The sequence below is a fragment of the Ascaphus truei genome, chromosome 2 (assembly GCF_040206685.1).
Source record: "Ascaphus truei isolate aAscTru1 chromosome 2, aAscTru1.hap1, whole genome shotgun sequence".
In the NCBI taxonomy this organism is placed as follows: Eukaryota; Metazoa; Chordata; class Amphibia; order Anura; family Ascaphidae; genus Ascaphus; species Ascaphus truei.
Window position 1 is genome coordinate 86,721,672 of NC_134484.1, and position 12,060 is coordinate 86,733,731.

The window sequence follows — 12,060 nt, forward strand, 5'->3', positions numbered from 1 at the left end:
ATTTAAAAAATATATATATTTATTTATTTAAATAATTATTGGCACACTGTGACACAAGGAAATAGGGGCTTATTTGAGTAGTGGAAGAAACACACAGAGCACACCATTGGTAGGTGTACAATTAAGTTAATATTAGAAGGCTATGAGCCGCTAATCGTCAGGTGGAGCAAGCGTCCTGGAATGTTCATCAGCGTGGAATACAGTGCCCCCCCGCATGATATAAAAGGATACACCAATACTGAGCACACAGGAAATGTCCCTGCTCGCGGGGCAAAGTTCCACGTCGAACATTCCAGGACGCTTGCTCCACCTTACGACTAGCGTCTCACCTTCTAAGAGTAACTTAATTGTAAGTGTTTTTATACTCTAACTTGTAAAACCTTATTATATGCCTCCTCTGGTGCACTCTGTTTTTTCCATTTCTGGAGATCCACGAGTGGAGTCGTCTGTAGGAGCTTGGAGTACTCAAACTCAGCAGCAAGGCGTTGAAGTTTTTAATTCCTACAAATTCACCAACTTTAGAAGAACAAGCGCTGTTTCCATGCCAACAATCTGCTATTCTAGTAGCACCAAATTTGTCATTGCTAAATCGCACTTTTTGGCATGTTCACAAGAAGCGGAATGAAATGTGAGAAAAAACGGTATTCTCCATTACAAATCGTATTGTCTAAACCGCTTCTATAAAAAGTGATGAAAGGCCCGATTTGTACTTGCTTTAGAAGCAAAATGTGGTGGAGCCAACTCCTTCCAAAGCCTAAAATAGGGATTTTGCTTGGTGGTGGTGGGAGGGTTCTAATCCTGTTGGGTCAGACACTGGTATTCCCTTCAACACAAGGGCCTTCAAACTAATTGGTCTTAAGGATATATTTTAGGGTGTGCGACTCATTTAAATATACTTTGTATAGACATTACCATATCTCCAAGGGTAACTCAGGTATGCTAATTTTTCAGCACAGGCATCTCTCCCTAATTTATTTGGAGGGGGGTTTGAGGAGACATATACAGTATACTATAGGGAGGAGTGGTTCAGTGAGTTGAAGCAAGGAAACCTGGTTCAATTTCTTGTGTCGGCTCCTTGTGACCTTGGGCAAGTTACTTTATCTCCCTGTGCCTCAGGCATCAAAAACATAGATTGTAAGCTCCACGGGGCAGGGACACGTGTCTGCAAAAATGTCTCTGTAAAGCGCTATGTAAAACTAGCAGCGCTATACAAGAACAAACTATTATTATTATTACTGGAGATACTATGAGGCTAGGAATTCCTTGTCGCCCTCCTCATCAAAACATGCAATTTCAGTCATTCCTCCCGGATTTGCACAATAAAAACCCTTCTAAAAAAAAAACAAAAAAATCTCAGTTTCAACATGTAAAAAGGGCTTAAAGAATAAAGTGCACTTTAGAAGTACCTAAAGTGTAATTTAGAAGCAATTTTTCACAATTCGGAGCTACTAGAATATGCCTCATTGTGGGATTTGCCTAAGTTCCCATAGTGTGCAGGTAGCCCAGAAAAGGACTGTAAACACAAGCAGTGTATTGGAGAACAATTCAAGCACTAAGCTTCCCATGCATCTTTGCATAAGGCAGGTGAACTATAAAGCTTAGAAATGTGTGAATCCTTAACAGGTGATAAATCTGACAAACCAATAAATGTTGATATTTTTAATTTTAGAATAAGTGAAATATCAACAAGAAAGATACTCCATATAGCGATTTAGAAATGAGCAAGGCCGTGCTTATAGTGCGTGCGACGGCGATGTCACCCGTTGCCGCTAGCGAAACTTGTATTTCGCTTTCCGCGACCAGCTCTTTGATTGGTTCAGAGGCTGTCACATGGCGACAGCCTCTGAAAAATCAAAATTTGACCGGGTTCAAGAATTTGCGCCGCCAGCGTCGCGCTTACTATAAGCACACGCGACGGCGGCAATACATTAGTTTTGCCGCGACGTCGGCACTATAAGCGCAGCCTAAGGATGAGACTAAAATACTAACTGGGAATTAACACGTCCTTTTATACAACATTTCTTTGTTTATAGCTAAATTCGTTAGATCGGAAAAAATAATAACTTTACGGTTGTGCTCGTTATGAGTTAGAGTTGTGGAATTGTCTGCTAAGCAAAAAATTGTGCATTTCAAAATTCAAACTGTATGGCGTTTATGCAACGTTGTATATTTTTTTTTTTAACAGACACACACACACACCTTATCTTCAGCCCTTGTTGATGCACTGCTGGATGAAGGCGTCTGCAATGGTACTGGCATATGGAAGGCATTTGGCCAGGTACTGCTCTCTCCTTCATATTGCTTCAACACATTTTCTGATCTCTTACTTTTGGTCGTCGTCTTGCTCTTTTAAGCTCTCTTGGAAACCAGATGAGTACCATCTTTGTCCAACAACGATAATTTCTTCTTGTGATATACATGTCAGGCCCACTGCCATTTTAATTTCGTCACCCTCGTGATCATGTTACAGACTTTTGTTTGGTTTCTATCCCACTCATTCTTTTTCCCATCTCTTCGTGTAGCATACGTCTCTCCATACTTTTGTGTTGTCTGAAGCGTCTTAATTATGTTCGCATTTAGGGTCCAAGTTTCACATCCATACGTGAGCACAGGCAGAATACAGTGATCAAAAACTTTCTTGAGGCACAGTGGAAGGTCCTCTAGAAATATTGTGTTTCTTCCAAATGCATTCCATCTCATCTTCACTCTCTTATTGATTTCATTCAAAAGGTTCCCATATATTGTTATTTGCTGGAGATAGACAGATAGAGCATTTGGCGCAAAACGAAAAAAAATATGTCCTTTTAAAAAAAATCCTGTTAGGAGAGGGACTGATATAGTTTGTTGATTGTAAATCAGATAATGTCCTGAACTTGTTGCAGTGAGCAATAGAAAATGTCAGTGTAACTTTAACATAGAAAAATATTGTGCAGAGAAAGAAAGTTATAGCAAACATAGTTGCATTCAAGTCGTAGATAAAAATAATTGTGTTGTAGTGTCTCTTGTTATTTCTCTGCTTCCATGCCTTACTTTTCAGTAACCTCTACATTTGAGTCCAACAGTATGTATGTGGAGTGGGTGTCCGTGTATTTTAGTTGGAGACAATATAATCAGCACCTCGGGCTGTAGACTGCTCAGAATCCCAGGGAGTGGTAGGGCGTTCACGCTGATAAGACTGATCACCTCCAGTCAATTGTGCCTATTGATCCTGGCACTTCAGCGCCTCAGCCAAGTCGTCCTCCAACAATGCGCCCCATCTCTGCCGGACCGCCAAACAGACGACTTGTCCAATCTGTCCGGTTGTTTCTCCACACACCGAACGTCTCGCTCCGACCAGCAACTGGAAGTACGTCACTGCACCAACTAGGAACCTCAATCTCAGTGCGCACAGACCGGTGCACAGTTTCACCACACACAACGCCTCTCGATCCACGCCTCTCGCTCTGACCAGCAGATAGATACACATCACTGCCCCAACTCGGAGCCTCGATCTCAGTGCGCATAGAATAACGCGTAGTGAAAGCAAATGGCAACTCACGCTGACTTCCTTAGAAATTGTATTATCGAAAGTAGACCATACAGGTATACACGAATATAGACAATATATAGATATCCAACAAGAAATAAATAGTAGCGCCAATTAAGATAAAGCGATTGGCAAATGAAGAATATACATGCAATGTATAAATGATACTATAATCATATAGTGATATACTAATTGTGGGTCAATTTAGTAATCTATTCCAAACAAAATAAGTGAAAATGCATTATATAAGTAGATTCATTAAGTGCCACTCTAATAGTGTATAACAAACAACCAACAAACCAGTCCAATGATAAAGTCCAGTCGATTTGATCTCAAAGGTGCTAAATGTTACAGATTTTCGGGGTCCAGGCTGCTTTCAGAAGGATGAACCACATACAATTGGATTTACTTAAAACAGGAGAGAAAAGAAAGCGCACGCCCCATAGCGTAAAACGGTATAGCATTTAATAAAAAAAGAAGGAGTGGGTGACGTAAACAAGCACATTCACAAAGGTAGAGTTTAAAACAGCATTTGTGAAATAAATATCACCGCCAGCAGTTCTGATCCAAAATCGCTGTCATGGAGTGGTGACTCACAGCATGAATGTAAACACCCGATCAGCTGGGCACTTTTATCCGGAACTCGCATGGTTCAGCCTGAGTCCTGCTGCTGGCTGCTTCTCAAATCCCACGGCCTTTCAGACGCTCAGAGTAAGAACCGGCCTGATCACACTTATGCGTGATGACGCAATATCGTAGTCCTTGCGCGTTTCCTTTACCAAAGGATGTCCAGATATTGCGGGTCTTACTCTGAGCGTCTGAAAGGCCGTGGGATTTGAAAAGCAGCCAGCTGCAGGACTCTGGCTGTACCGTGCGAGCTCCGGCTAAAAGTGCCCAGCTGATCGGGTGTTTACATTCATGCTGTTAGTCACCACTCCATGACGGCGATTTTGGGTCAGAACTGGTGGCGGTGATATTTATTTCACAAATGCTGATGATTAAACTCAACCTTTGTGAAAGTGCTCGTTTCCCTCTCCCAGTCTTTTTTTATTAAATGCTACACCGTTTTACACTATGGGAAGTGTGCTTTCTTTTCTCTCCTGTTATATAAATATATATATATTTAAAAAAGTATTTATATATCTATATACATACACACACACCCACACATATATAGTAGGAAGTAGATTATGATTGAAATATGTCAAACTTAAAATGTTATTGGATCTTAATCAAAGTCCTAATAATAGATAAAGATAACTTGAGCAAACAAATGACAGGAAGAGCGAGAGCAGAGGGGGGGTGGGGGCTGTTAGCAGAGCGAGAGCAGAGGGGGGTGGGGGTGTGTTAGCAGAGCGAGAGAAGGAGGAGGCAGGAAAGTGAGAGCAGAGGGGGGACAGGAGAGAGCAGAGAGAGAGAGAGGGTTCAAAAGAGCGAGAGCAGAGGGAGGGGTGAGAGAGAGCTGCGGGGGGGGGGGGGGGTGAGAGCGAAAGAGTGAGATCCACACAGAGATGTTATAGGATTAGGTTATATGGGGCAATTGATAATGTGCGGCTCCTTTTAGGGTCTGAAGGGCAACAGATGCAGCCTTTGATGTGCATCATGCTGCCCACCACTGTTCTACAACCATAACAAGAAATAAATGTCCTCCAATATTATTCCAAAACAGAAAACTGCTGGAGGATTTTACAATGAACGTGAGAGGAGGGAGAAAATGAAAAGTATAGGTAATCTGTACATTACAATTATGATTTGGGGGGGGGGGGGGGTTAGCTAATTGGTAGACTTACCCAGTTTGGGGGCTTGTTACTGTTGAATTTTTATGTGCAGGAGAGAACGACTGCAATTTGTTTCCAGCAGCTCCACCGCTAACAGCCGGTTTGCCTGAAGGTGCACCTACTTAAAACAAAACAGAAATATACGCAAGATCCTATTAATAATATATTTATTAAAAATCAAGAAAATAAATGCTGTATGTATCCAGTCATAAGTAATTACCTACAAATAGGGTATTACTGCACACCAATGCTAGGAGCAGAGTCTAACTGGTACTGATAAAGTAGAAACTAATACAGCGGGTTAACAGAGGACATTTCGTACATAAAAACCCATGAATGTAAAATACATTTGTTTTGAAACATTTACTAGATCTCTGAAGTACTCTAAAGTTTATTTAGACTTCAAAATGTGTGTTTTAATCCTATGTAGTGAACCAACATAAACATGATTAACTTAAGTAATAACATAAAAGCTACATGAAGGGAAATTGATTGATCAAGAATGGAAAGCTATAGCTCATTTACATTTGTTGGCAATCAAACTTGAGCAAAAATGGTCTTCTTCATCTAACTAGAAAGATCTGGACAGGTTCATGGGAATTGCTCACTGCTATAAGAGTTGTTAAAAGCAGCAACACTACTGTCCAACTTTCTTTTTTCTTCTTATTTGTATATGTAAAGTATGTGACAATGTATAATTCTATATTCTTACCTAAGCTGGTAATTGTGTGCTGCTCCTGTTATAAATGTGTAAAAATGCTGACTGTGTGCCAAACATAATGGCTGCTATAGAAGGGCTCCTTGATATTGCCAGTTGATTGGGTTATCACTGGTACACCACACAACATCAGGCTATATTCAGGACGTTTACAGTTTCATATACAGTACACATTGTCTGTTCTGCCTGATATATATTTGGACCAAGGATCATTATTGGATATTACTCACGGATATACCTTGGGATTTTAGAAGCACCCTTTCAGGACATAGGTCCTATTTTGTATTAATTCTCAATGGAGACTGAACGAGTCTCTCTTGAAAGTTCCAGAGCTAAGAGACCTAGTTTCCCATTTCAAAACCAATGCGGGCAGCATGTCCCCACCATCCACTCTGCGGGAGGCTCATAAAGCCACCATAAGAGGAAGGCTCATCAGACTGGCCTCGGGAAGGAAGATAAAATTATGAAAGCTAGAGATAGGGTAGCAGACCTCACCAAGGCCATTCAGAGAGATGGGAACAGCCTAACGCTAGGGAGCCTAAATGAGGCGAAACAAGGGTTGAACCTACTTTTGACATCTCAAGCAGAAAACTCCATGAACTGGACCAAAAGCAGGTTCAACGAGAAGTCCAACAAATCTGGAACAATGTTAGCAGCAAAATTGAGGACAAAACAGGGGAGCCAATCTATCTAGGCTATTGGACAAAAATCGGGCCTCCCACTAATCTAGCCTCCCACTAATAAGCAAAGAATTTATGCCATACTACTCTTCCCTATACGACAGGAACAAAACGCTACCCCAATCCAAAATCCTCAAAAAAAAATAAGACTTCCTCAAGGAAGCTGAACTTCCCTCCATCTCCAAATTGGACAATATCAAACAAGGCCAGAAAATAGATACAGAAGAATTATTATTCGTAATCAAGAATCTGAAACCCTCGAAAGCCCCAGGCCCGGCTGGCTTCTCTAACATCTACTATAAATAATTTGCCCAGATCCTAGCCCCACATATGCTAGCACTTTTTGACTCAATATTCACAGAGTCCCAGTTCCCCACCAACATGTTGCAGGCATGCATCACTTTAATACATAAGGACGGGAATGTCCCTTACATAGTTTTGAGTCTAGACGCAAAAAAAGCATTCGATCGCATAGACTGGGTATATCTGGAGAGGACTTTGCATGCCTTTGGATTCCATGGTCCTTTCCTCCAAGCAGTCATGATGCTGTACGCAGGGCCGGCAGTGAGGGTGATTTGCCAGGGGTTCCCTTCGGATCTCTTCATCATAAAGAACGGAACAAGGCAAGGATGCCCGCTTTCGCCCTTGCTGTTTGCTCTGTGTGTGGTATCAATTGCAGCATGTATTTGAAAAAACACAAATATATCGGGGACCCAGGTGAAGAACCATTCCTACAAAATAGCGCTATTCATGGACAATATCTTTCTTACAATCTCTAGCCCTCTGACAACTCTCCCGAACCTATTCTCCACCTTGGAAATGTTCAATTCAATCTCAGGGTTTAAAATAAACAATAACAAGTAAATCCGAGGCCCTTAATATCAACATCCCGCACTCAGTTAAACTACTGGAACTAAATTTTGATTTCAAGTGGCAATCTTAATTCATAAAATACCTGGGCGTGAACATTACAAACAACTACAATACCCTATATAGGGAAAACATCCACAGGCTCTTGAAGACCTTGAGAGATGATTTGGGGGCATTGTCCACTATAATATATGTCTTGGATAGGGCGAATTCAATGCATAAAGATGAACCTCCTTCTGCGGATTCTGTACCTGTTTCAGATGCTGCCGATCCCAGTGAAACACATGGAAATATCTGACCTGCAGTCCCTTATAACAAGGTTCATTTGGGGGGAAAAAAAGACCCAGAAGCAGGAGACAGATACTCACGACACCCAATAAGGCAGGGGGCCTGGATGTGCCATGCCTCATCTCCTACTATAGGGCCGCCCAGCTGAGCCAGTTGACTTTATGGCACTCTGACCACCTCTCTAGGAGATGGACTGAGTTGGAGAGCTCATTATCCCACCCTTATAACCTTCAAAATCTACTATGGATTCGAATATCCAAAAAGTACAGAGTCCGCTTAGATCTAGCAACAATGACACACTCCTTCAGACTGTGGGAATCACTGAAATATAAATATTATCTGACAACCACCAAATCTCTGATGACCCCTATATTCGGGAATCCATCTTTTAGCCCGGGACTACCAGAGAGGAGTTTTCTAGTATGGAAGGAGGCAGGGTTCCTTAGACTAAGTTACCTGGGCCCCGATCAGAAAATTAAACCGTTTGCAGATATACAAAAGGAAAAAAACCATGCCAAATAGAGAAATATTTAGGTATCTGCAAATCAAAGGCTTCTACCAAAGCCTGGGTCCCAAGGACCCTTTGACAAAATACGAAACCCAATGTCTTAAAGACAAGGGATCAGCAAGGCTTATCTCCCGAATATACGGAATGGTAGATGGGTCCACCATCCAGGGCCACACAAAATTAAAATACATGACCCAATGGGAAAATGACCTGGGGGTGGAAATTGACAATAAATCCTGGGACGATATACTCCAAGCAGTAGCCACGTGCTCTATCTTCACAGTAATCATGGGAAATGGGTACAAAGTACTGATGAGGTAGTACCGAACACCCAGGTGCTTGCCAGGTTTATCCCAGGCTACCCCCCAGACTTCCCAAAGGGTTGCGGAGGCCATGCCTCTTTCATCTACATGTGGTGGACTTGCCCCATTGTATCTGCGAGCGCTATGGCAAAATGTGAGAGGGTTGACCAGGAGAATCCTGTAAGTAGACTTGGATATGGATCCCTGGCTCTTTTTTACTAAACAGACCGGCTGACGCCTTTTCTAGACAGGAAAATAGACTAGCCTCCCACATCTTCCCGGCAACCAGATGTGAATTGGCCGCAGTATGGAAGCAGTCAGGAATCCCCACCTCATCTAAAATAAAAAACAGACTGGGCTTCATCTGTCACATGGAGAAGCTCCTGAGTCTGATTAATATTATTATAGTTTGGGAGCCCTGGATTCACTCGGCATGTATACAAGGCATAGACACTAGATTAATCCTGCTATAATATGAGACAAGTTGTGCAACATATGTAACCCACATCTTGTGATGTATGCAAAACAATCACCACCCCCCTCCCTTATGATTTCTGTACCCTCCCCCCTTCTATTCTTTACTGTACCCCCTCCCACCCCAAATAACTTCAATAAAATGTAAGTTAAAAAAAAGGCATTACGCGTTGAATAAAAGCAAAAAACGAAGCAGTCAGTAGTATCCAATAGTACAGAATTTATTTTTAAAAAACAAAACAAAAACCCCCATAAGATTTCTGATGTTTTGCTGCTTTAATCTCCTGATACTGTATATAGCAAATAAAGGAAGCGCTCAACTTCTGTCACTGTCTAAACTTATAAAAAAATTGACTCTTCGGAGCTGCTTGGGGGGGAAAAAAAACAAATAAAAAAATAAAAAGAACTGTTCCCAGTTCTGGACTATGATGTAGTTTCAGGAAAGATCAGCGCACCTCATCAAAAGGGGTGAGAGAAAAGAAGAGAAAGAAACGCACAATGGTGAAGTACGTTCACAATGTTGTATGTGCAATGCAGATGGTGAGGGATGCACTTACATGTGAGGGCCTGCGTTCAGACACTTAAATGTTTCTTTGGTTCCTCCGCTTCCGTGGTAGTATAGAAGGATTCGGAAGCCGTATTGGTTAAAAAGTCCAACTTTATATAAAAGATTCAGGGTACACTCACACTGACAGTGTAAATAACTCTCAAGGGTCCAGCTCAAGCACTCAGGATTCTGCTCCGGTTCCCGTTACTCCCTTCGCCATTCTAGCCTGAACACAGGCCCTCACATGTAAGTGCATACCTCACCATCTGCACTGCACATACAACATTGTGAACGTCCTTCACAGTTGTGCTTTCCTTTCTTTTCTCTCCCCCTTTTTGATGAGGCGCGCCGATTTTTCCTGAAACTACGGCTTTAATCTCCTACAAACCCTAAAGATTTTTCCTCCCTTTTAATAGTCTCCTCCTAGAACATGAACGATTTTGATTACCCACACATAAAAAAAGTCATACCTGAAGCAGGTTTACCAAAATTAGGTGGCTGTGGCAAACGCGTAGATGTAGAAGATACAGTTGCAGGGGAATTAGTCTTCTTAACTGAGGGAGGCTTGATCTATAAAATAAAATAAAAATGTAGTACAGTGTGTGGACAAACACAAGCAGCAATATTCAATGTTATTGGCCCAAGAACTAACGAAACAAAAAGGAAAATGGTACAAGTAATGAGCCAATTAATAAAAAGGAATGGTGTACAAAGCCATTGCTACCTTCAAAGTATCGGGGCTCCAATTGCAACATCAACAAGCTTAAAGCTGCAATACTACTTTCCAACATTGTTTTAAAAATTATTATTATTTTTTACATGTAAAGCATGTGACAATGTAGAATTCTACATTCATACTCAAGCTGGCAATTGTTTGGTGCTCCCGTTACAAATGTGTAAAAATCCTTATTGTGTGACTAACATAATGGCTGCTTCAGTCAGTGTAACCCAGCTACAATGTATCCTTATATTACTAGGTAGCATTACATTTTACAGCTCAAACTGCTGGGAACACTGGCAATAAATGATCAAACAGGAAAGTGGTGCAAGTATCTTGCACTGCTTGGGAGGTGGGCTCAATAGAAATCAAAGGATGCTTTAAAATGAATTAAAAATGACAATAAAAGTTGGGAAAAAAAAAGATAAATAAAAGTCACTAATACTACAGAACTGATTTTTTTTTTAAAAAGTATGAATGAAGGCAGTAAACCAACAGTATAGACATCCACAGATATAGGTATATAAAGATATATCAAATTATATAAACAATATGACTGATAAGCAATGGATGCTGCCACAATGTGTAGGATGCACACAACACCAATCAATATAAAAGGAAAGAAAAAACAAAGGGCGCAAACCAATGCAGACAAATGTTTAAAGTAAAAACACCTGTATTGATAAAGTACTATTAAAGTCCAGTAAGTAAAATCCGGGAATTGGAATGAACCTAAAATACAAGAAAGATAGCCAATATGGTGAAGTAAGTGTATTTAGTTCCACACAGCGCAAGCACAGATATTACTTACGATGTGGCAGATAAAAATGTGCATTTCAGGATAAAATCCTAATCTTTAACAGCAATAGTGGAACCGATAGCCGCCAGGATCTGAGGCATGATCACGGAAGACACAGTCTGCTCTCGGACGCTTGTAAGTAAGGTAAGTAAGGTAAGTGGCAGTCTGCAGTTTCTTTGTGGCTGCAGTTTGTGTGTGTGTGCTGTGCTGTTGTATATCTGTGCAGAGGTGATGTGTGTGTGTGTGTGTGTGTGTGTGTGTGTGTGTGTGTGTGTATAGAGCACCAGTTTGTGTGTGTCAGTAGCAGTGTTTATGGGTGTAGCATGTGTGTGTGTATAGAGGTGCAGTGTTGTGTGTGTATAGAGGTGCAGTGTTGTGTGTGTATAGAGGTGCAGTGTTGTGTGTGTATAGAGGTGCTGTGTTGTGTGTAGCGGTGGGGGGGAGTGCAAAGTTCAGTAAGTGGCTGCAGTGTGTGTGTATGTGTAGCAACAGTTTGTGTGTGTACAGCTCCAGTGTGTGTGTCAGTGTCAGCAGCAGTGTTTATGGGTGTAGCATGTGTGTGTGGCAGCAGAGTTTGTGTGTGTAGAGCTGCTGTGTTGTGTGTGGGTGTGGGTGTGTATTACACAGAGGGGCGGTAGTGTGTGATATAGATATCTGCAGTGTAAGCGTATATAGAGGTGGTTTCATGTATTTACCATTTTATTTTAATAAAAAAATCTATTTAACTATACAAAAGTGTCTATTATTTATGAAAAAAGTCTACATTTAGCCTATAATAGTAATAATCCCCTCAGAACAGGGCATTACTGGCCAATAATGCCCTGTTCTTCGGGGATTATTACTTAATTATAG

At 41.3% G+C, this 12,060-nt stretch overlaps 1 protein-coding gene across 7 annotated transcripts in view; it reads right to left on the reverse strand.

Annotated features, from left to right (window-relative positions):
* ZC2HC1A (zinc finger C2HC-type containing 1A) overlaps positions 1 to 12,060 on the reverse strand; it is a 79,296-nt gene that overhangs the window by 27,335 nt on the left and 39,901 nt on the right. For 4 of the 7 annotated variants that reach the window (XM_075583066.1, XM_075583063.1, XM_075583064.1 and 1 more), the window contains exons 6-7: positions 10,162 to 10,261; positions 5,317 to 5,422 (exon numbers count right to left, since the gene is read on the reverse strand). In XM_075583066.1, coding sequence (XP_075439181.1) covers positions 5,317 to 5,422; positions 10,162 to 10,261 — 206 coding nt within the window. Of the gene's footprint in view, positions 1 to 5,316; positions 5,426 to 10,161; positions 10,262 to 12,060 lie in introns of all 7 variants that reach the window. The other 3 variants (XM_075583065.1, XM_075583061.1, XM_075583062.1) reach the window with 1 other exon arrangement.